Source organism: Balaenoptera borealis, assembly GCF_965194805.1.
Source record: "Balaenoptera borealis genome assembly, chromosome: 5".
Lineage (NCBI taxonomy): Eukaryota > Metazoa > Chordata > Mammalia > Artiodactyla > Balaenopteridae > Balaenoptera > Balaenoptera borealis.
This window is the reverse complement of record NC_138862.1, coordinates 84,095,404-84,116,755: the sequence shown is the minus strand read 5'-3', so window position 1 is coordinate 84,116,755 and position 21,352 is coordinate 84,095,404. Positions and strand designations below refer to the sequence as shown.

Sequence of the window (21,352 nt, the reverse complement as noted above, 5' to 3'; positions counted from 1 at the left end):
TTATAGTTCATTCGAATGGGATGTGGTGGATGGCTGGGGCATTTTTGACCTTCAATACCTCTATGACTTAGAATCTGCATAGTTTTTAATGCCTCTTGAGCACTGTTTTCACATGAAGGACTTTATCCTCTCATCTCAGGAATCGTGAGGGGCAGGGAGGGCAAGTATGATTAAGACTGTTTCACAGAACATTTTGCAGACATCATGTTCACAGCTTTGTTTTGCTCACCTTGTCCAACTGTCTATGCAACTCCAAGGACTTTTCTAAAATGTCATGTTTTTTCTTGTTTTCATTGATGAAGTCATCACAGAGGTGCCTGAGCTCCGCACACTGGGGTCTGATGGAGTCCACTGCATAGTGGTGGCTTTGGATGAGCTGGTCCCCAATTACTGCAAGCAGCTGGGCCTTTTCCAAGGACTCCTGCAAAGTGAACATCCACAGCCAAGCATCAGAAGCCGAGTCATGGTGAGGCTGGTATTTGCCTGGCACTGTGTGCTCCAAACTTGGAGGGAGGCTACGGAGAGGTTGATCAGGTTTTAGGCTCAGAGACTGGGGCTGGGGAACCTGGGAAAGCACTGGGGTGGGTCAAGGTCCCCAGGAGGTCTAGCCTAGTCCAGGGTCATCTGCACTCTGAAGAAGAGCAAGTCATTCATTCAAATATTTGTTGAGTTCTGGGTTAAGCACTGAGGATATAGCGTTAACAAACCAGGAATTTTCAGTTCAATGGAGAACTCAGATACTAACAAATTATACAAATAATTAACTTATTACAACTGTGATAAATTCTAGGGCAGAAGAGCATGAAGTATTATACTGCACATAATTGGAGACTGAATTATCTTGTCAACTGAATGGAAAAGGAAAAGGGACAAACATGTGGCCCTGAGGAGAGTGGGGAGTAAGCTGAGGTTGAGAAAATGGTAAAGATCTGGTTTGGGCAACCCTAAGGGGGGGATCATGAGACTTAAGAAATATGTTTGTCTAAACCATTTTCTGCAGCCCACAAGGTCCCTGTCTGCTCTGATATCGTCTGCTTAGCAACTGTATCTCCTCCCTCTTTCTGCACAGCTTGTTTCGTTCTAACCACATGTGCCAAGTTTTTCCTGTTTTTAATTCATTCATCATGTATTACTGAGGACCTGCCATGTACCAAGCACTGTCCAGGTGCTGGGGGTTTGGTGGTAAACAAAGCAGGCAAAAATCCCTGCCGTCACGAAGCTTACATTTTAGTAGGAGACACAGGCAATAAACAAATATGTAGACAATATAGTATCTTAGACAGTGGTGAGAGCTATGGAGAAAAATCAAACAGGGAGAGGAGGGCGGGGAGCGCTGGTGGAGGAGCTGCTATTTTAAATAGGGTAGTGAGAGAAGGGCTCACTGAGAAGGTGCTGGCCACGCTGTGCAGAACAGTTAACACAGCAGCCTGAAACTGCTGTCCTTAGAAAGGCCTGCTTGCAAGGTTGGTCCTCGGCTGGCATCTGGGAAAGCCAGGAGGGTTCCTATCATCCTTAATCAGAATGGCTCATGGTATCTAAACTGTTTGTGCAAACAATATGTTTTATGCTGAAGACCTGCTTTCTTCTGGGCGTCCGGAATTCTGGTATATGCCAGTCAGAGGCCACCAACATGACTAGCCCCCAACAAAAACTCTGGGCACTAAGCCCCTAATGAGCTTCCCCGACAGACAACATTTTACAATGCTGTTGCAAGCCATTGTTGGCAGCACTAAGTGAACCCTGTGGGACTCCAATGGGTAAGGACCCTTGGAAGCCTGCACCTGGTTTCCTCCAGACTTTGCCCCTTGCACCTCTTCCCTTTGCTGATTTTGCTTGGTATCCTTTCACTGTAATAAACCATAACCATAAGCATAATTATATGCTGAGTCCTATGAGCTCTCCTAGCAAATCTTCAAATCTGGGTGTGGCCTTGGGGACCCTTGACACAGGAGCCAAGATGTGAAGTGAGGGACAACCATGCAGCATTCGGCTGAGAGATGGGGGCAAGTTTGATGTGTTCAGGTAGCAGGAGGAAGCTACTGTGGCTGCAGCAGAGGAAGCAAGGAGGAAAGGAGGAGACATGATCAGAGAGGAAAGAGGGGGATCTGACCAGGGAGGGCCTTGCTGCCATTATGGGCACTTTGTCTCTTATTCATTGTGACATGGGATGCACTGGAGGGTTTCGAGGACAGGACCTCATTCATATTTTTGAAAGGATCGCTTCAGCTGTGGTGTCAAGAATGCTAGAGAAGAGGGAAAGCAAGGAGACCAGTTAGGGGGCTACTGCAGTAATCCAGGGAAGAGGTGTGGCTTTAACAAGGCTGGCAACCAAACCACCTCCTACCTCAGCACCCTTCCCTGGGATGCTCCTCCCAGGTCTAAGCTCTTAGCTCACCCCCTCCCAGGCCCTCTCCCTCACTTTGTTTTCATTTTTTAACAGCACTTACTTCTACCTGAAAGTATTTTCTTTCTCTCCTTTAATGTATGATTCCTCCCTCTTCCACCCATGCCCACCAATACATAAGCTCCATGAGATCACTTAGAAGGCATCCCATAAATATTTGGTTAATAAGATAAAAGAATAAATGAACCAATGAACTAGGGGACGCAGTGAGCTGCTTGGCTGGAACTGTGTGAACAACACTGACCTGAGTCAAGACAGATGACTGCCACGTCCCCAAAGGCCTCCAGGACAGAAGGCCCACACACACCCTTGCTGACCAGGTTGAGCATCCAGGGTGCCACATTTGCCCTGGTTTAGCTTTTCATAGTAACACTAGGAATCATGGTGACTCCAGGTGATGACAACCTGCCCCTCTCTTAATTTACAGTGTTGTATGATTTCAACAATTTCAAAACCCCTGCCCCCTACCCAGTCAATCATTCACCAAGCCCATTCAGGCAGCTTCAGGCCTCCATTACTTCTCTACTTGCTCTCTCTGCCTAGAAAACCCCATCCTTCCCTCATCACCGCTCCCCCTACCTCTTCCCCTACCTTTCCCCTACTCCCCCCACCTCCCCGTGTACCCACACTACTCTGTAACTAATTCCAAATCACCCTTCAGAGTTCATCTTCTTCAGGAAACTTCCTCTGACTCAACCATTTTATTTTGATGCCCCTCCTCTGTGCTCCCATAACACCCTATGCCTTTCTAGATCAGAGCATGAACTTGACTGCGTTGTGGTCAGTTATCTATTGCCCACACTATGCCACAGACCCTTGTGGGCATGCACCAGCTCTTATTCAACTTAAATAGTACACAGCACATATTAGGTACTTAAGAACAAATGACTGTTGTGCAAAACAAAAAAAGGAGTAATGATATGGGAATAAAGAGACATGAGTCAAGCAGTGGCTATTTAAAAGAACTCAGAGATAAATACTCAGGGATAAAAGAACTCAGGGATAAATACTCAGCGCACTTGTTCTAAACAGCAAAGGCCCAGGTGCACTTGGTCACCATCGCTCAAAGGAGGTTAGAATGCTAATTCCTTGGGCAGTGATTTTTGACTTTTTTGCTCACTGCTGTGTCCTCAGAACTCAGAGCAGTATGTGGTATGGTAGGAGATCAATAGATATTTGCAGAATGAATATAAGAATGAATGAGACACTCTTACTAGAACTGCTCAGTCACTGAAGGTTGAACCTAGGAAATATTCTGCAGCCCAGAATTTACCCCACCACCTCTGTTATTAACAAAAACAACTAACATTCACTGAGAGCTTACTATATGCCAGGTACTGTTTCAAATGCTTACGTCAATGATTCCTTTTACTCTTCACAACAAACCTTTAATATAGGTGCTGTTTTACAAAAGAGGAGTGGAGACACAATGGCCCAAGGTGACCCGGGTAGGAAAGAGAAGAGCCAGGCTTCAAACTCAAGCAGTCTGGCTCCAGAATCTGGCTGCGGCCAACACACACAGAGAAAAATGGCTGTGCTTGTCCTGCCTCATTTGGTTGATTGAACCTGTCTGACTTTAGTCAAATATAGAAACATGAAAACTTGGCCAGGAAATCTCTGTTGACTTTTGTTTTTTTTAAGTCCAGCTGCCTAATTTATTAAGAATAGCACAAGTTTTCTGGGCCTAGGGAACTTCACCACAGGATGCTCCCCAGGTTACCTGTGGCAGTCACAGCTGCGTCCCTGTGGCACGCAGCAGCTCACCCTTCAGAACTGTTCTTAAAACACTTGAGATGTTGGAGGAAAGATGTCCATAACAGGTCCAAATGGATTTTGGGAAGAGATCCATAAATACAATACAGAATTCACCACCGGATGGCTGGAAAATTACTCTACTGAAATGAATGGATAATAATAATAGCTTCTAAGCTCTGACCACCTACTACGTTCCAGGCACTCACTAAGTCCTTACTATACATCATCTATTCATTTCATATTCCCAGGAACTCTTGTGAGGTAGGAATTATTACCCACTTTACAGATGAGAGGGTATGTTCAGAAAGGCTAAGAAACTTGACTAGGGTCACACAGTTGGTAGTTGTTAGAGTCGGGATTTGAATCCAGTTCCTTCTAACTCCAAAGCCTGTGTCTTGCCACCTTCCAGCCTACGTGGTCTCCCCACATGTGCTAGAATAATGGCAACACATTATTATTAATGCAGTCATTATTATTAATGACTATCAAATCCTTCAGTTGCCTGCCAAGAACTTTACTGTAAAACCTCCAAACTGCATGTTATTTTTCAGTCTATATAGCTTCTGCTCAAGATAATCAGGCAACAAAACCTCCAAAGTAAAAAGAAATAATGAGAAAGAAATGGCTGAAATCAGGTACTCTGATCATAAGCCTGCCTGGCATCTTTCAGATGCTGAAAATTTCAGAAGGCTGGTCAAGTTGCAACATGTAATTCAGAAACCTTTATTGTAATAACAGCTTATTTTTCCCCCAGGACTCTATTGCTATAACAGATGAAAGCTGGACATGTTTATTCTGGAAGAAAATGGTGAAGAAGGGGCGATACTGCTGTATCAGGGAACCCAGGACAGACCCACAGATAACGGCATAGGAATGGAATGCATGCGGAACAGGGCCAGGTGAAACAAGAAAGGCAGAAAGTTAATGGTGGTTGAAACTGAGCTGCAGACACATGGGAGTTCCTTGTACTAGTCAATCTACTTTTTTGTGTGTTTGAAAATTTCCATTAAAAAAAAAGTCATGCCCCTCCAGCTAGATTACATCCCTAGGAGGTTAATGATCTGGGTTCCATGCCTTCTTGGACACAGTAGTGTAACTGCTGGCCCCTGGCCTTGGAGGGAGATGTCAAGGCTGAAAAAGGATTGAGTCTCCCTGTTTTGTCCTGGTCTGTTCCTTGTTGGCCCATCAGCAAAGGTCCCAGCATACCTCACAGCCAAAACCCTATAGCAAATTCTGCTTTTAAAGAAGTAAGAGGGGTACTGGAACCATTGTTTCTCAGAATTAGAGATGAGTACTCAAAAGACGATTAAACCCTCAAACCACAAGAGGGTAAAAGAACAGGCTGAACTCTGGTTAGTGAGTTGGCTCAGAGGTTACCCGTGAGGATGATACCACTGCACAGAGTAAGGGAGTTGGCAACAACCCAGAAATCAGTGTGTGGCTAGGCTGAAAGGGAAGCTGACCCCTGGGTGCTGAGTGAAGGACAAACCTCAGGCAGGTTTTGGTGACTTCTACCCAAACATTACCTTTTTCCTTTAACACTTTACAGGACAAATGGAAAGATTAGCCAAGCCCGTATCACTTGAAGAAACAATGCCGCTTACAAACCTGAGTGAAGACATGTTTAAAAAGTCCCGGTTATGATAAGATAGCTTTATTTGGTTCACCCAAAGGCAGAGGAATAGGTCTACTGCATCCTTTAGCAAATAAGTAAAAAACAGGGTAAGCAAGGCACAGGATGGGTAAAACCAATCTGCCTGGGCTCTGTGGGTTGTAGGTTAGCCCAGCTGTTCAGGAATGTTGCCCGTGAAAGATGCCCCATGACCATAGGTTTTGCCCCTACCTCCGGTCAGCGATTTTTAAAGTATGTACCAAAGATCACAAGTCCAAGGAGGTGGGCAGAAGAGAGAACGTGAATGCAGTCATGCAGATCCACCCCCAGTATTTAAAACCCAACCCAGAGCACCATCCAATGGCTTCCCGTTCCACTGAGAATAAAATCCAGTCCTGACCACCGTTGCTCCCACCTGTTCTCTCCTGTCTCATTATGTTCCAGCCACATTCCTTGGGCCCCCAACCTCGTTCCCACCTCAAGACCTTTGTACTTGCAGCTCCTCTGCCTTGACTGCTATTCCCTAAATCTTTGCATGGCTATACAGATCTCAGATCAAAGGTCTGAGAGGCCTTTCCTAACTACTAAAGTAGCAACCCTCCCAGTCACTTTCTATCATGTCCTGTTATTCATCCCACTTGTCACTCTCTGATATCATTATTTATTTGATTACTTTTCACTTGTCTGTCTCTCCCCAGTAGAATGTAACCCCCATGAAAGCAGGGTCTTGACTGTCTGGTTTGCCACTATAGCCACAGAATCTAGGACAAGGAATACTTGGTGATGAATGAGTACCTTCCTGGTAGGTCAGTAGCTACCTTCGTGATACACCTTCCTGGTAGGTCAGTAGCTACCTTCATGATATACCTTCCTGGTAGGTCAGTAGCTACTTTCATGATATACCTTCCTGGTAGGTCAGTAGCTACCTTCATGATATACCTTCCTGGTAGGTCAGTAGCTACCTTGGTGATATACCTTCCTGGTAGGTCAGTAGCTACCTTGGTGAGATATATATATATATATATATATGACACCATATTTTTCAAACCAAAAATAAAGGCACTGGGCTTGATGAGGCATTTTTCCTAAAATATGAATGTATGTAAATGAAAATACACAGCATCTACATTTAATAAGGAGTTCACTTGAAAAAACTAAAATTGCATAGAACTGGGACTATCTTGGAGCCTCTGAGACATATAATTATCAGATACATGAAATTCAATTTTTTTCATTGTTTAATTAACATTTCTGATGACTCATGCCTTCAGCACTAAAGCATTTAGTTGTCAACAATCATCAGTAAGAGGAGTGCTCACCAGGGAAGAATGGGATTGCTGAGTGAGAGTCCGGGTGCACAGGTGGGTCTGTGTGTTCACGCATGTGCAAAAGCACCTCCAGCTCAGAATTCATAACTGACAGCTCTTAAAGCCAGAGTGGCCTTGGTTTACGTTTGTTACTATTCTCTGGGGAAGTATGTCTCTAACAATAATGTGAGTGTCAAAAGCCTAACTTTAATGGGTGTGTCAAACGCCTGGGGATCTTAATAAAATGCAGATTCTGATTCTGAGGTGGGGCCTGAGATTTCCCCATATTTCTAATAAGTTCTCACTCAGGTGACGGCTTCTGGCCAGAGGATCACACGTTGAGAAGCAAATTTCTAGTACTACAAAATTACCATCTACCATAATCTAGAAGAAAGACACCTCTAGATTAGCTCAGAAAGGAAGTGGTAACCATAGACGACTTAGTTCCCACGAGACAAAAATATAGAGAACCCAATTAAAGAAAAGCAGAAAGGAACTTCTCTGGAAAGAGATGACTGGGCTTCCTTAAATTCATAATAAGCCAAATTTGTAAGGACTTAAGATAGACTCACTCCTAAGTGCTGATCTGTGTACAGATCTGGGAAACTGTTTAACTCTGGTATGAGAATCTGAAACATATATTCCTTTCAAGTTCCTTTACAAGTTTGATATTTACAACTCTTTGAGCATGAGAAAGCAGAAAGCTTTGCCAACTCTCTGTAGCAACAGAACTAATGTGGACCAATTTCCCCCTTTTCCCCATCTTGCCTATTATAAAACTAGTTATTTTTCTCTGGTTTGCCCTTTAAAGGTTTCCCCTCCTTACCACCAACTCCTGCCCCCAACCTCTGGCCCAGTGGGTAACATACCCAGTGTATGTTTTTCCCCCACTAGTCTGTCACCCCATGAATGGGCAGGGCCACCTGGAACTCTCACCCCACCGAAGCCTCCAGCCTCAACTGGGTGCTCTGGCAGCCTTAACAGAACTCTCACTGCCCTCATCATTCCTCAGAGTTGTTAATGTGCATATCTCCCTGGAGACCTGGGGTGAGCGTGAGGTCACTGAAAAGGCAGGATTTGGGCATTCCTGTGTCTTTCGGAAACTTTCTAGCAATAATGAGTGGCCAGGATCTGTCACCATCCACAGTGACCCCCTTCCTGGTCCACAAAAATGGCAGAAAAACAAACCTGGCCTTCTCCTTCCAGTTTTTTGTATTCCTTAAGAAGTTGCTCCACACGCATCGCACTGTCTCCGATGTCTGTAAACTCTGCTTGCTCTGCCAACACGTTGTCCAGGGCAAGCTTAACCTACAAGACACATTAGAAAAGCCCAGACATAAGCCAATGGACACCCATCTGGAGGTATAGGTTTTTTATACTCTAGACAACTTGAAAATCCAAAAAGGATTCAGGACATATGTGTATCTATATAGATTTTTTTTTTCTACAGCTCATCAGCTTTCAGATTAAGCTGAGGGTGCTGAGACACATGTGGATGGAATATTAAAGCTACACTGAATCAAAAAGGAAGGTAAACCATCACTGAAATACCATGTATGCCAACAGGAAAATGGGATTCTAGTACATTGCTACCCACTGAAAAGGTGAGAAGAGGAATCAAAGATAGAAGGAGGGGACTGGACTGGGGAGGGGAGGGAAGCCCGATGCCCAGAGTTCAAGGGCAAAGAGAGAACCAGAAGTCACTGAAACGTAATGGAAGTTTTATTAAACAAGAAAATAATACCTAACGAAAATTGTGTTCAAAGTGCTGTAGTTGTAGGCGTTGATTAAGCTTCAGGTGATGCTCAGACCAGAACTGACTAAAGGCTTTTTCCGTTTCATTCAACTGAACTAATAACCTGTCAAGAAAGAACAAGAAAGGACATGCAGTCAGCATTCATTTCTACAGGCTCATGGAGATAACACCCGTGTTTTTAGTCAGTGTTACTAATTGTGATAATCTCCTTATTATGAAGTCTGTGTCACCTATGACTTTCTCCTAGTTCAGCTGGTTTCCACATTTCCCATTTTTTAATCAGGACATCCTCAGGACTAGGCAGAAACTTCACTTCAGATGCAGCTGCTATGCTTTAAAATGTACCCCAGGTAACCTTACCTTTCTCTTTATTTCTTTCCACCTAAGAAGACAGGTGTGCAAAGCACAGCACCCAACCAAACTGTTATTTGGCAATGAAGCTCAGTAAATACTACCATCTTCCTTGACATCCTGGGATGAAAGCAGATCATAGGAGGAGGGAATGGCATTCTCATAAAAAGATCTCTGTAGATGGATGCCAGAAGGATACCATGGTTTTTCCTTCATTGTCTCAAATATTCTTCTTTCGTGACCCCACCAAGACCCATCAGCAGCTGTTCCAATCTGTTCTTGGTTGTTTCAGATCATGTGGTTCTACGTATTCTCCCCTGAAAAAGCAGATTCCACCCCTCTCACTCACCCTTCCATGGTAGCTACATTCTCAGCTTCATTGAGACTGAGTTTGCTGGTGGGACTTTTGGTTGCTTGTTCTTGAATACATGACAGCAATGTGGTCCCTTGCTTTCCAAGTAATTTTAGCTCATCCTAGAGAAAGGAAAATACAGTCTCTCTTAGAAGGAATTAAAAGCAAATTCTAGGTAGATTTGAGGTGAGGAAAATGGTAGCTCAGTATATTTTTATTATATAGCAAATTAAATGCTAAAGAAGTCAAGCTATAGCTTTTTAAATTGATTAACTTATTCCTAAATAGGTAATACATACATGATACAAAATTCAAAATATACAAAAGGGTACATACTGAAAACATCAAGTCTTGTGTCCACAGCCCATTCACTTTCCCATTCCAAAAGCAACAACCGTTAAGTTTTTGTGTGTATCTCAAGTTGTTGTAAATTAAAAACAATTAGTTAATAAAATCTGGTTTTAATCCAAGATAGTGACCAGAAACAAGAAAATGACAGATATCAAATGTTAAGTGCTGGAAAAGGCCATGCAATAATAATGTAATCATTGCTAGTCGACCATAAAAAAAAACTTCATCTGGTCTCATCAATAAACACCTGCCAGTCCTGCCCCCAGAGTGTGGCCTTGTTCAGTTATCAAAGTTCAGCAGAGATGGGCAGCAATTTCAGTTTGACATGGAAAGATTCATATTTCCAAGGCAATTCTATTCTCCTCTTTTTACTTAGGGACTTAGGGCATTGCAACTGGGGAAGATGTCAGCCTATCTCTTTCCAAATCCAGTGGCTCTAGTCCTCTACTCACATAATACAGATGGTCTCTCAATGCCCTGAGCATTAAGCATAAGGTAAGCCAAAAGGGGTGGAGCCTGGCCTAGAATTTTGCTGCTGAGAGTTTTGGGTTTTGTTCCTGGGTCACTCAGGATGCTCGTTTGGTATGCCCTGAAGGTAAGAATAGGCCCATAGTTACAAAACAATCTCCTCGATGCACACGAACACTAAATCTCTTCCTCCAGGCCCAGCCATCTCCAGCCTCACTGATGCAGAACTCATTCCCTGTGGGAGGAGTTTTATACTCTCCACTCCAGTCACACAGAAATCCAGGCCCTCTCAGCCTTATGCCTTTGCTCCTCGTCTCCCATCCCACTCCAGTATTCACCCCTTTGAAGACTTCCATTACCTATACCCAGCCTCAAACTTGTCCCAAGATCTGGCTGATGATAGATTTGACTCCTCTGATCAAAATTCTTTGGACAGCCCCTGTGGCTCTGTCCTCTCCAGGTAATGCCCCAAGTCGGCCACTTGACTGGTATTCCTGCCTGGTAACTGGACATATCCCTTCTTCTCCACTCTCAGGTATCAGCCCTCATTTCTTATCTCATCAGTGCTCGTTAAATATTTGTAGGTTGGATGAATTAAAAATAGTCTAAAAGAAATTACATTGCAGATGGATAAAGACAAATAAGATATGGTGGGGGAGAAAAAAGCACTCATAAGTAAGTGCTCTTAGCTTTTCCCTCCTCCTCCTCCCCATGAAAAAGGGTCTTGGCTATTCTACTCAGTTTCTTAACTGCTTCTAAGCTTCCGGCATTCCAGCAGTATTGTGGCATTAGCCATTATCTTATTTATATATATTTATACACACACTCACACACACACAGGATGTGTGATACAGAATTGGGAGGAAAGATCGAGGGACCAAAGAAGAAGAGGCATATTACTAGGTCAAGAAGGAGACATTGGAAGGGGAAACTTGGAAGAGAGATACAGCCAAAAAGCTGCAGAATGTGAGGAAAGTATATGAGAGTGAAAAGATGAATCTTAGTAAGTGATGTCATACACTGTGTATTTCCTTTACATGGTTAAAAATACAAGGAAAGGGACTTCCCTGGTGGTCCAGTGGTTAAGACTCCGTGCTCCCAATGCAGGCGGCACAGGTTCGATCCCTGGCTGGAGAACTAAGATCCTGCATGCTGCACAGCGTGGCCAAAAATAAATTTTAAAAAATACAAGGAAAAATTGTAACCTGGTTACACTATGGGACCAGACCACATGGTCAGCTTCAGTAGGGTTACCAAAATCTGCCATAAACATGGAGGGAAAGAATAGGGAACTATGGTACTTGGACAGCATAAAGGTAAGTTGCCCAACCCCAAAATGGAGTTTGTCCTTGTTCACACTGGTGACAATTCAAAATATTTAATACCTGTATAGAGCAGGCACTGACCAATTAGCACAGAAGTCAGACACAATGCTGAAACAGTCCTGAGGCCAACTGTGGTCCAGGTGTTAACCCTTTAGTGGGTTAAAGGGTTGCCAGAATCACGAGGAGGTCTTGTGGGTCCTAGGAAATGGGCCAGGGAGGTAGAATGAAGCTCTCAAGGGATATAAATCTTTAATTCTTTTAACAACTGGTAGGGCTGTCCGAGTGTGTACTTATCATTATGGTTCCATCATTATGGAAACAAGCAGTTGGTCAGAAGAAGACTTACTTAGCAAGGCACTGGGGACTACTTCAGGGTCAAAAGAATTTAAATTTTCTGGGAGGAATTCTTTTTGTGACAAGGGTAAGCATGAATGTAGACACATATTCATTCATTTAAAATGTATTTACTATAAAGAACTATTTTTACATGCCAGGCCCTGTGCTCGGTTGTGTCATGGGCTGGGAGTGGAGGTAAGGCGGGAAGTAAAACAATCAGTCAGAGCCTAGAGAATACATGAATGCTTTATACTCCTTATTCCACTTTTAATACTTACCCTCTATCTGCCATTAAAAGTTAGCTCTACTATCTTGTGTTGTTTATAATGTTGACTAATGAATTCCAGAATCCAGCCTTTAAAATGCAAATCTTCACAATTCAGAGAAATCCTTGAAAGAGATGAGACATCCCCTTTCCTCAGTAACTGCTGAGAGGGATCTCCCTGTGATATAAAACTAGATAAAAACACTGATTATTAGGGTATTAGCATCAAAATACCCTATGGTATTTTGTATCTATTGAAATACCAATAGGTATTCATAAGAATTCCAATTCTGTCTTCCTGTGCAAAAACGAGACCTCTCTGCCTACCTCTTTCTAACTTATGTAGAGTTACTGCAAGTAGAGTTTGAACAAAGGGTCTTTAAAAACTCTTAAAACTATAAAATTATTGCTAGGGCCTATGAAAATACCTTGTAATTCTTTTTTTTTTTTAAAGCAAAATTTTTTTGAAAAGCTTTTTCTTTTTAAAAAATTTTTTTAATTTGTTTTTTGGCTGCGTTGGGTCTTCGTTGTTGCACGCAGGCTTTCTCTAGTTTTGGCAGGCGGGGCTACTCTTCATTGCAGTGCACGGCCTTCTCACTGCGGTAGCTTCTCTTGTTGTGGCGCACAGGCTCTACGTGCGCAGGCTTCAGTATTTGCGGCGCATGGGCTCAGTAGTTGTGGCTCGCGGGCTCTAGAGCGCAGGCTCAGTAGTTGTGGCACACGGGCTTAGTTGCTCCGTGGCATGTGGGATCTTCCTGGACCAGAGATCGAACCCGTGTCCCCTGCATTGACAGGCAGATTCTTAACCACTGCATCACCAGGGAAGTCCCATAACTTGTAATTCTTTTTTTTTTTTTTTTCACACACACACACTGTATTTTATTTTTACAAGAGATAAATAGCCATAACTTGTAATTCTGATTGATCACCTTCTTGATTATTTGTTACCGTGGTAGTATTGATGGAATTGTCCTCTCTGAATACAAAACTGAATGAATACTGAAGGGAACAAATACTGAATACTAAACAGTATTTGTATTTGTAAAGATTGATATGTCACATAACTGAAGGACCACTGGCACTTTCCTCTCCTCCTGCATGATGAGAAAAAGGCCTATGGCTCTTTTCGCTTTCTTATTTTAACAACAACAACAACAAAAAATGGGAGTCTTATCCTACTTAAATGAACACATGGTACAGTGTCTTAGTTGACTAAAGCATCTGAGAGCCAAAGGACAAGGCCCCATGTTTCTGGTCTAAATAAGACTGACAGAGAAGTGAGAATCACCCTCTTTGAGATGCAAGAGGGAGACTGCCTGCTTCTGTGAGCTGCCTCCAAAACCAGCAAGGAAAAAGACAATAGGGAGAGCTGTTTTGCTAAGAAAGAATTCTGCAAGGCCATCAAAAACAGGGTAAGAAAGTACATATCTATATAGGGTTGGTGGTTATTTTATTGTTGTCTTAGGGCCCAAAAATCTTTCTTTTTTTAAATTGAAATATAATTCATGTATCATAAAATTCAACATTTTAAAGTATATAATTCCATGGTTTTTTTCCAGAACATTTTCATCACCCCCCCAAAAAGAAATCCCATACCTATAAGCAGGCACTCTCCATTTCCCCCTCTTCCGAGCTTCCAGGAACCACTAATCTACCTGCTTTCTCTGTGGATTTGCCTATTCTGGATATTTCATATAAATGGAATCATACAATACGTGGCTTTTTTGTGTTTGCTTCTTTCACTTTGTATAATGCTTTCAAGGTTCATACATATTGTAGCATGCATCAGTACTTCATTCCTTTCAATGGCTGAATAATATTCCATTGTATGGATATATCACAATTTATTTATCCATTCCTTCAACGGTTGATGGATATTTAGGCTGTTTCCACTTTTTGGATGTTATGAATAATGCTGCTATGAACATTCATGTATAACCTTCTGTGTGAAACGTTTTCTTTTCTTTCTTTTTATTGGAGTATAATTGCTTTACAATGTTGTGTTAGTTTCTGCTGTACAACAAAGTGAATCAGCTATATGTATACATATATCCCCTCCCTCCCACACCCCGCATCCCACCCATCTAGGTTGCCACAGAGCACAGAGTTGAGCTTCCTGTGCTTTACTGCATGTTCCTGCTACCTATCTATTTTATATTTGGTACTGTATACATGTCAATCTTAATTTCCCAATTCGTCTCCACCTCCCCTTCCTCCCATGCCCACATGTCCGTTCTCTACAGCAACATCTCTATTCCCGCCCTGCAAATAGGTTCATCTGTACCACATTTCTAGATTCCACATATATGCGTTAATATACGATATTTGTTTTTCTCTTTCTGGCTTACTTCACTCTGTATGACAGACTCTGGGTCCATCCACGTCTCTACAAATGACCCAATTTCGTTCCTTTTTATGGCTGAGTAATATTCCATTGTATATATGTACCAAATCTTTTTTTTTTTTTTTGCCATTTCAGTGCTATTTATTTATTTATTTATAAAACATTTTTAGAAATTTCATGTAATGTCTGAAACATTTATATTAACGTATTTCCATATAAATAACCCAATGAAAGTTTAGTATTAGTTGTTCTGTTTGTTTTTTTATACTGCAGGTTCTTATTAGTCATCAACTTTATACACATCAGTGTATACATGTCAATCCCAAGCGTCCAATTCAGCACACCACCATCTCCACCCCACCGCAGTTTTCCCCCCTTCGTGTCCATATGTCTGTTCTCTACATCTGTGTCTCTATTTCTGCCCTGCAAACGGATCATCTGTACCATTTTTCTAGGTTCCACATACATGCGTTAATATACGATATTTTTCTCTTTCCGACTGACCTCACTCTGTATGACAGTCTCTAGATCCATCCACGTCTCAACAAATGACTCAATTTCATTCCTTTTTATGGCTGAGTAATACTCCATTGTATATATGTACCACAACTTCTTTATCCATTCGTCTGTCGATGGGCATTTAGGTTGCTTCCATGACCTGCCTATTGTAAATAGTGCTGCAATGAACATTGGGGTGCATGTGTCTTTTTGAATTATGGTTTTCTCTGGGTATACACCCAGTAGTGGGATTGCTGGATCATATGGTAAATCTATTTTTAGTTTTTTAAGGAACCTCCATACTGTTCTCCATAGTGGCTGTATCAATTTACATTCCCACCAACAGTGCAAGAGGGTTCGCTTTTCTCCACACCCTCTCCAGCATTTGTTGTTTGTAGATTTTCTGATGATGCCCATTCTAACTGGTGTGAGGTGATACCTCACTGTAGTTTTGATTTGCATTTCTCTACTACTTAGTGATGTTGAGCATCTTTTCATGTGTTTCGTGGCCATCTGTATGTCTTCTTTGGAGAAATGTCTATTTAGGTCTTCTGCCCATTTTTGGATTGGGTTGTTTGTTTCTTTAATATTGAGCTGAATGAGCTGTTTATATATTTTGGAGATTAATCCTTTGTCCGTTGATTCATTTGCAAATATTTTCTCCCATTCTGAGGGTTGTCGTTTCGTCTTGTTTATGGTTTCCTTTGCTGTGCAAAAGCTTTGAAGTTTCATTAGGTCCCATTTGTTTATTTTTGTTTTTATTTCCATTACTCTAGGAGGTGGATCAAAAAAGATCTTGCTGTGATTTATGTCAAAGAGTGTGCTTCCTATGTTTTCCTCTAAGAGTTTTATAGTGTCTGGCCATACATTTAGGTCTCTAATCCATTTTGAGTTTATTTTTGTGTATGGTGTTAGGGAGTATTCTAATTTCATTCTACATGTAGCTGTCCAGTTTTCCCAGCACCACTTATTGAAGAGACTGTCTTTTCTCCATTGTATATCTTTGCCTCCTTTGTCATAGATTAGTTGACCATAGGTGCGTGGGTTTATCTCTGGGCTTTCTATCTTGTTCCATTGATCTATGTTTCTGTTTTTGTGCCAGTACCATATTGTCTTGATTACTGTAGCTTTGTAGTATAGTCTGAGGTCAGGGAGTCTGATTCCTCCAGCTCCGTTTTCTTCCCTCAAGACTGCTTTGGCTATTCGGGGTCTTTTGTGTCTCCATACAAATTTTAAGATGATTTGTTCTAGTTCCGTAAAAAATGCCATTGGTAATTTGATAGGGATTGCATTGAATCTGTAGATTGCTTTGGGTAGTAGAGTCATTTTCACAATGTTGATTCTTCCAATCCAAGAACATGGTATATCTCTCCATCTGTTGGTATCATCTTTAATTTCTTTCATCAGTGTCTTGTAGTTTTCTGCATACAGGTTTTTTGTCTCCCTAGGTAGGTTTATTCCTAGGTATTTTATTCTTTTTATTGCAATGGTAAATGGGAATGTTTTCTTAATTTCACTTTCAGATTTTTCATCATTAGTGTATAGGAATGCAAGAGATTTCTGTGCATTAATTTTGTATCCTGTAACTTTACCAAATTCATTAATTAGCTCTAGCAGTTTTCTGGTGGCAGTTTTAGGATACTCTATGTATAGTATCATGTCATCTGCAAACAGTGACAGTTTTACTTCTTCTTTTCCAATTTGTATTCCTTTTATTTCTTTTTCTTCTCTGATTGCCGTGGCTAGGACTTCCAGAACTATGTTGAATAATAGTGGTGAGAGTGGACATCCTTGTCTCGTTCCTGATCTTAGAGGAAATGCTTTCAGTTTTTCACTGTTGAGAATGATGTTTGCTGTGGGTTTCTCATATATGGCCTTTATTATGTTGAGGTAGGTTCCCTCTATGCCCACTTTCTGGAGAGTTTTTATCATAAATGGGTGTTGAATTTTGTCAAAAGCTTTTTCTGCATCTATTGAGATGATCATATGGTTTTTATTCTTCAATTTGTTAATATGGTGTATCACATTGATTGATTTGCGCATATTGAAGAATCCTTGCATCCCTGGGATAAATCCCACTTGATCATGGTGTATGATCCTTTTAATGTGTTGTTGGATTCTGTTTGCTAGTATTTTGTTGAGGATTTTTGCATCTATATTCATCAGTGATATTGGTCTGTAATTTTATTTGTAGTATCTTTGTCTGGTTTTGGTATCAGGGTGATGGTGGCCTCATAGAATGAGTTTGAGAGTGTTCTTTCCTCTGCAATTTTTTGGAAGAGTTTGAGAAGGATAGGTGTTAGCTCTTCTCTAAATGTTTGATAGAATTCACCTGTGAAGGCATCTGGTCCTGGACTTTTGTTTGTTGGAAGATTTTTAATCACCGTTTCAATTTCATTACTTGTGATTGGTCTGTTCATACTTTCTGTTTCTTCCTGGTTCAGTTTTGGAAGGTTATACCTTTCTAAGAATTTGTCCATTTCTTTCAGGTTGTCCATTTTATTGGCATAGAGTTGCTTGTAGTAGTCTCTTAGGATGCTTTGTATTTCTGCAGTGACTGTTGTAACTTCTCCTTTTTCATTTCTGATTTTATTGATTTGAGTCCTCTCCCTCTTTTTCTTGATGAGTCTGGCTAATGGCTTATCAATTTTGTTTATCTTCTCAAAGAACCAGCTTTTAGTTTTATTGATCTTTGCTATTGTTTTCTTTGTTTCTATTTCATTTATTTCCGCTCTGATCTTTATGATTTCTTTCCTTCTGCTAACTTTGGGTTTTGTTTGTTCTTCTTTCTCTAGTTTCTTTAGGTGTAAGGTTAGATTGTTTACTTGAGATTTTTCTTGTTTCCTGAGGTAGGCTTGTATAGCTATAAACTTCCCTCTGAGAACTGCTTTTGCTGCATCCCATAGGTTTTGGGTCGTTGTGTTTTCATTGTCATTTGTCTCTAGGTATTTTTTGATTTCCTCTTTGATTTTTTCAGTGATCTCTTGGTTATTTAGTAACGTATTGTTTAGCCTCCATGTGTTTGTGTTTTTTACGTGTTTTTCCCTGTAATTCATTTCTAATCTCACAGCATTGTGGTCAGAAAAGATGCTTGATATGATTTCAATTTTCTTAAATTTACTGAGGCTTGATTTGTGACCCAAGATGTGATCTATCCTGGAGAATGTTCTGTGCGCACTTGAGAAGAAGGTGTAATCTGCTGTTTTTGGATGGAATGTCCTATAAATATCAATTAAATCTATCTGGTCTATTGTGTCATTTAAAGCTTCTGTTTCCTTATTTATTTTCTGTTTGGATGATCTGTCCATTGGTGTAAGTGAGGTGTTAAAGTCCCCCACTATTATTGTGTTACTGTCAATTTCCTCTTTTATAGCTATTAGCAGTTGCCTTATGTATTGAGGTGCTCCTATGTTGGATGCATATATATTTATAATTGCTATATCTTCTTCTTGGATTGATCCCTTCATCATTATGTAGTGTCCTTCCTTGTCTCTTGGAACATTCTTTATTTTAAAGTCTATTTTATCTGATATGAGTATAGCTACTCCAGCTTTCTTTTGATTTCCATTTGCATAGGATATCTTTTTCCTTCCCCTCACTTTCAGTCTGTATGTGTCCCTAGGTCTAAAGTGGGTCTCTTGTAGACAGGATATAGATGGGTCTTGCTTTTGTATCCATTCAGCAAGCCTGTGTCTTTTGGTTGGAGCATTTAATCCATTCACATTTAAGGTAATTATTGATATGTATGTTCCTATGACCATTTTCTTAATTGTTTTGGGTTTGTTTTTGTAGGTCCTTTTCTTCTCTTGTGTTTCCCACTTAGAGAAGTTCCTTTAGCATTTGTTGTAGAGCTGGTTTGGTGGTGCTGAATTCTCTTAGCTTTTGCTTGTCTGTAAAGCTTTTGATTTCTCCATCAAATCTGAATGAGATCCTTGCCGGGTAGAGTAATCTTGGTTGTAGGTTCTTCCCTTTCAACACTTTAAGTATATCATGCCACTCCCTTCTAGCTTGTAGAGTTTCTGCTGAGAAATCAGCTGTTAACCATATGGGAGTTCCCTTGTATGTTATTTGTCGTTTTTCCCTTACTGCTTTCAATAATTTTTCTTTGTCTTTAATTTTTACCAGCTTGATTACTATGTGTCTCGGCGTGTTTCTCCTTGGGTTTATCCTGTATGGGATTCTCTGCGCTTCCTGGACTTGGGTGGCTATTTCCTTTCCCATGTTAGGGAAGTTTTCGACTATAATCTCTTCAAATATTTTCTCTGGTCCTTTCTCTCTCTCTTCTCCTTCTGGGACCCCTATAATGCGAATGTTGTTGCGTTTAATGTTGTCCCAGAGGTCTCTTAGGCTGTCTTCATTTCTTTTCATTCTTTTCTCTTTAGTCTGTTCCACAGCAGTGAATTCCACCATTCTGTCCTCCAGGTCACTTATCCGTTCTTCTGCCTCAGTTATTCTGCTATTGATTCCTTCTAGTGTAGTTTTCATTTCAGTTATTGTATTGTTCATCTCTTTTTGTTCGTTCTTTAATTCTTCTAGGTCTTTGTTAAACATTTCTTGCATCTTCTCGATCTTTGCCTCCATTCTTTTTCCAAAGTCCTGGATCATCTTCACTATCATTATTCTGAATTCTTTTTCTGGAAGGTTGCCTATCTCCACTTCATTTAGTTGTTTTTCTGGGGTTTTATCTTGTTCTTTCATCTGGTATATAGCCCTCTGCCTTTTCATCTTGTCTATCTTTCTGTGAATGTGGTTTTTGTTCCACAGGCTGCAGGACTGTAGTTCTTCTTGCTTCTGCTGTCTGCCCTCTGGTGGTTGAGGCTATCTAAGAGGCTTGATGGGAGGCTCTGGTGGTGGGTAGAGCTGACTGTTGCTGTGGCAGTCAGAGCTCAGTAAAAGTTTAATCCACTTGACTGTTGATGGGTGGGGCTGGGTTCCCTCCCTGTTGGTTGTTTGGCCTGAGGCAACCCAACACTGGAGCCTACCTGGGCTCTCTGGTGGGGCTAATGACAGACTCTGAGAGGGCCACGCCAAGGAGTACTTCCGAGAACTTCTGCTGCCAGTGTCCTTGTCCCCACGGTGAAACAGAGCCACCCCCCCCCCGCCTCTGCAGGAGACCTACCAACACAAGCAGGTAGGTCTGGTTCAGTCTCCCCTGGGGTCACTGCTCCTTCCCCTGGGTCCCGATGTGCACACTATTTTGTGTGCGCCCTCCAAGAGTGGGGTCTCTGTTTCCCCCAGTCCTGTCGAAGTCCTGCAATCAATTCCCACTAGGCTTCGAAGTCTGATTCTCTAGGAATTCCTCCTCCCGTTGCCGGAACCCCAGGTTGGGAAGCCTGACGTGGGGCTCAGAACCTTCACTCCAGTGAGTGGACTTCTGTGGTATAAGTGTTTGCCAGTCTGTGAGTCACCCACCCACCAGTTATGGGATTTGATTTTACTCTGATTGTGCCCCTCCTACTGTCTCATTGTGGCTTCTCCTTTGTCTTTGGATGTGGGGTATCTTTTTTGGTGAGTTCCAGTGTCTTCCTGTCGATGATTGTCCAGCAGCTAGTTGTGATTCTGGTGTTCTTGCAAGAGGGAGTGAGAGCACGTCCTTCTACTCTGCCATCTTGGTTCCTCCCAATGACCTGTACCACGTCTTCTTTATCCATTCAACTGTTGTTGGACTTTTAGGTTGTTTGCATGTCCTGGCTATTGTAAATAGTGCTGCAATGAACATTGAGGTACATGTGTCCTTTTGAATTATGGTTTTCTCAGGGTATACGCCCAGTACTGGGATTGCTGGGTCATATGGTAGTTCTATTTTTAGTTTTCTAAGGAACCTCTATACTGTTTTCCATAGTGGCTGTGTCAATTTACATTCCCACCAACAGTGCAAAAGGGTTCCCTTTTCTCCACACCCTCTCCAGCATTTATTGTTTCTAGATTTTTTGATGATGGCAATTCTGACCGGTGTGAGGTGATACCTCATGGTGGTTTTGATTTGCATTTCTCTAATGATTAGTGATGTTGAGCATCTTTTCATGTGTTTGTTGGCCATCTGTATGTCTTCTTTGGAGAAGTGTTCATTTAGGTCTTCTGCCCATTTTTGGATTGGGTTGTTTGTTTTTTTGATATTGAGCTCTATGAGCTGCTTGTACATTTTGGAGATTAATCCTTTGTCGGTTGCTTTGTTTGCCAATATTTTCTCCCATTCTCAGGGTTGTCTTTTCATCTTGTTTAAGGCTT

General features: G+C 41.5%; 2 protein-coding genes across 2 annotated transcripts in view; one reads left to right on the top strand and one right to left on the bottom strand.

Moving 5' to 3' along the window:
- The window catches only part of B3GNT5 (UDP-GlcNAc:betaGal beta-1,3-N-acetylglucosaminyltransferase 5), a 66,934-nt gene extending 60,749 nt beyond the window's left edge, over positions 1-6,185 (top strand). Inside the window, exons 3-6 of the transcript XR_014245179.1 lie at positions 303-466; positions 791-921; positions 4,914-5,058; positions 5,709-6,185. The gene's annotated coding sequence lies outside the window, so the exon portion shown is untranslated. The remainder of the gene's footprint in view (positions 1-302; positions 467-790; positions 922-4,913; positions 5,059-5,708) is intronic.
- The window catches only part of MCF2L2 (MCF.2 cell line derived transforming sequence-like 2), a 255,131-nt gene that overhangs the window by 136,599 nt on the left and 97,180 nt on the right, over positions 1-21,352 (bottom strand). Inside the window, 4 exon segments of the mRNA XM_082393922.1 lie at positions 230-421; positions 8,267-8,386; positions 8,826-8,937; positions 9,535-9,659. Coding sequence (XP_082250048.1) covers positions 230-421; positions 8,267-8,386; positions 8,826-8,937; positions 9,535-9,659 — 549 coding nt within the window.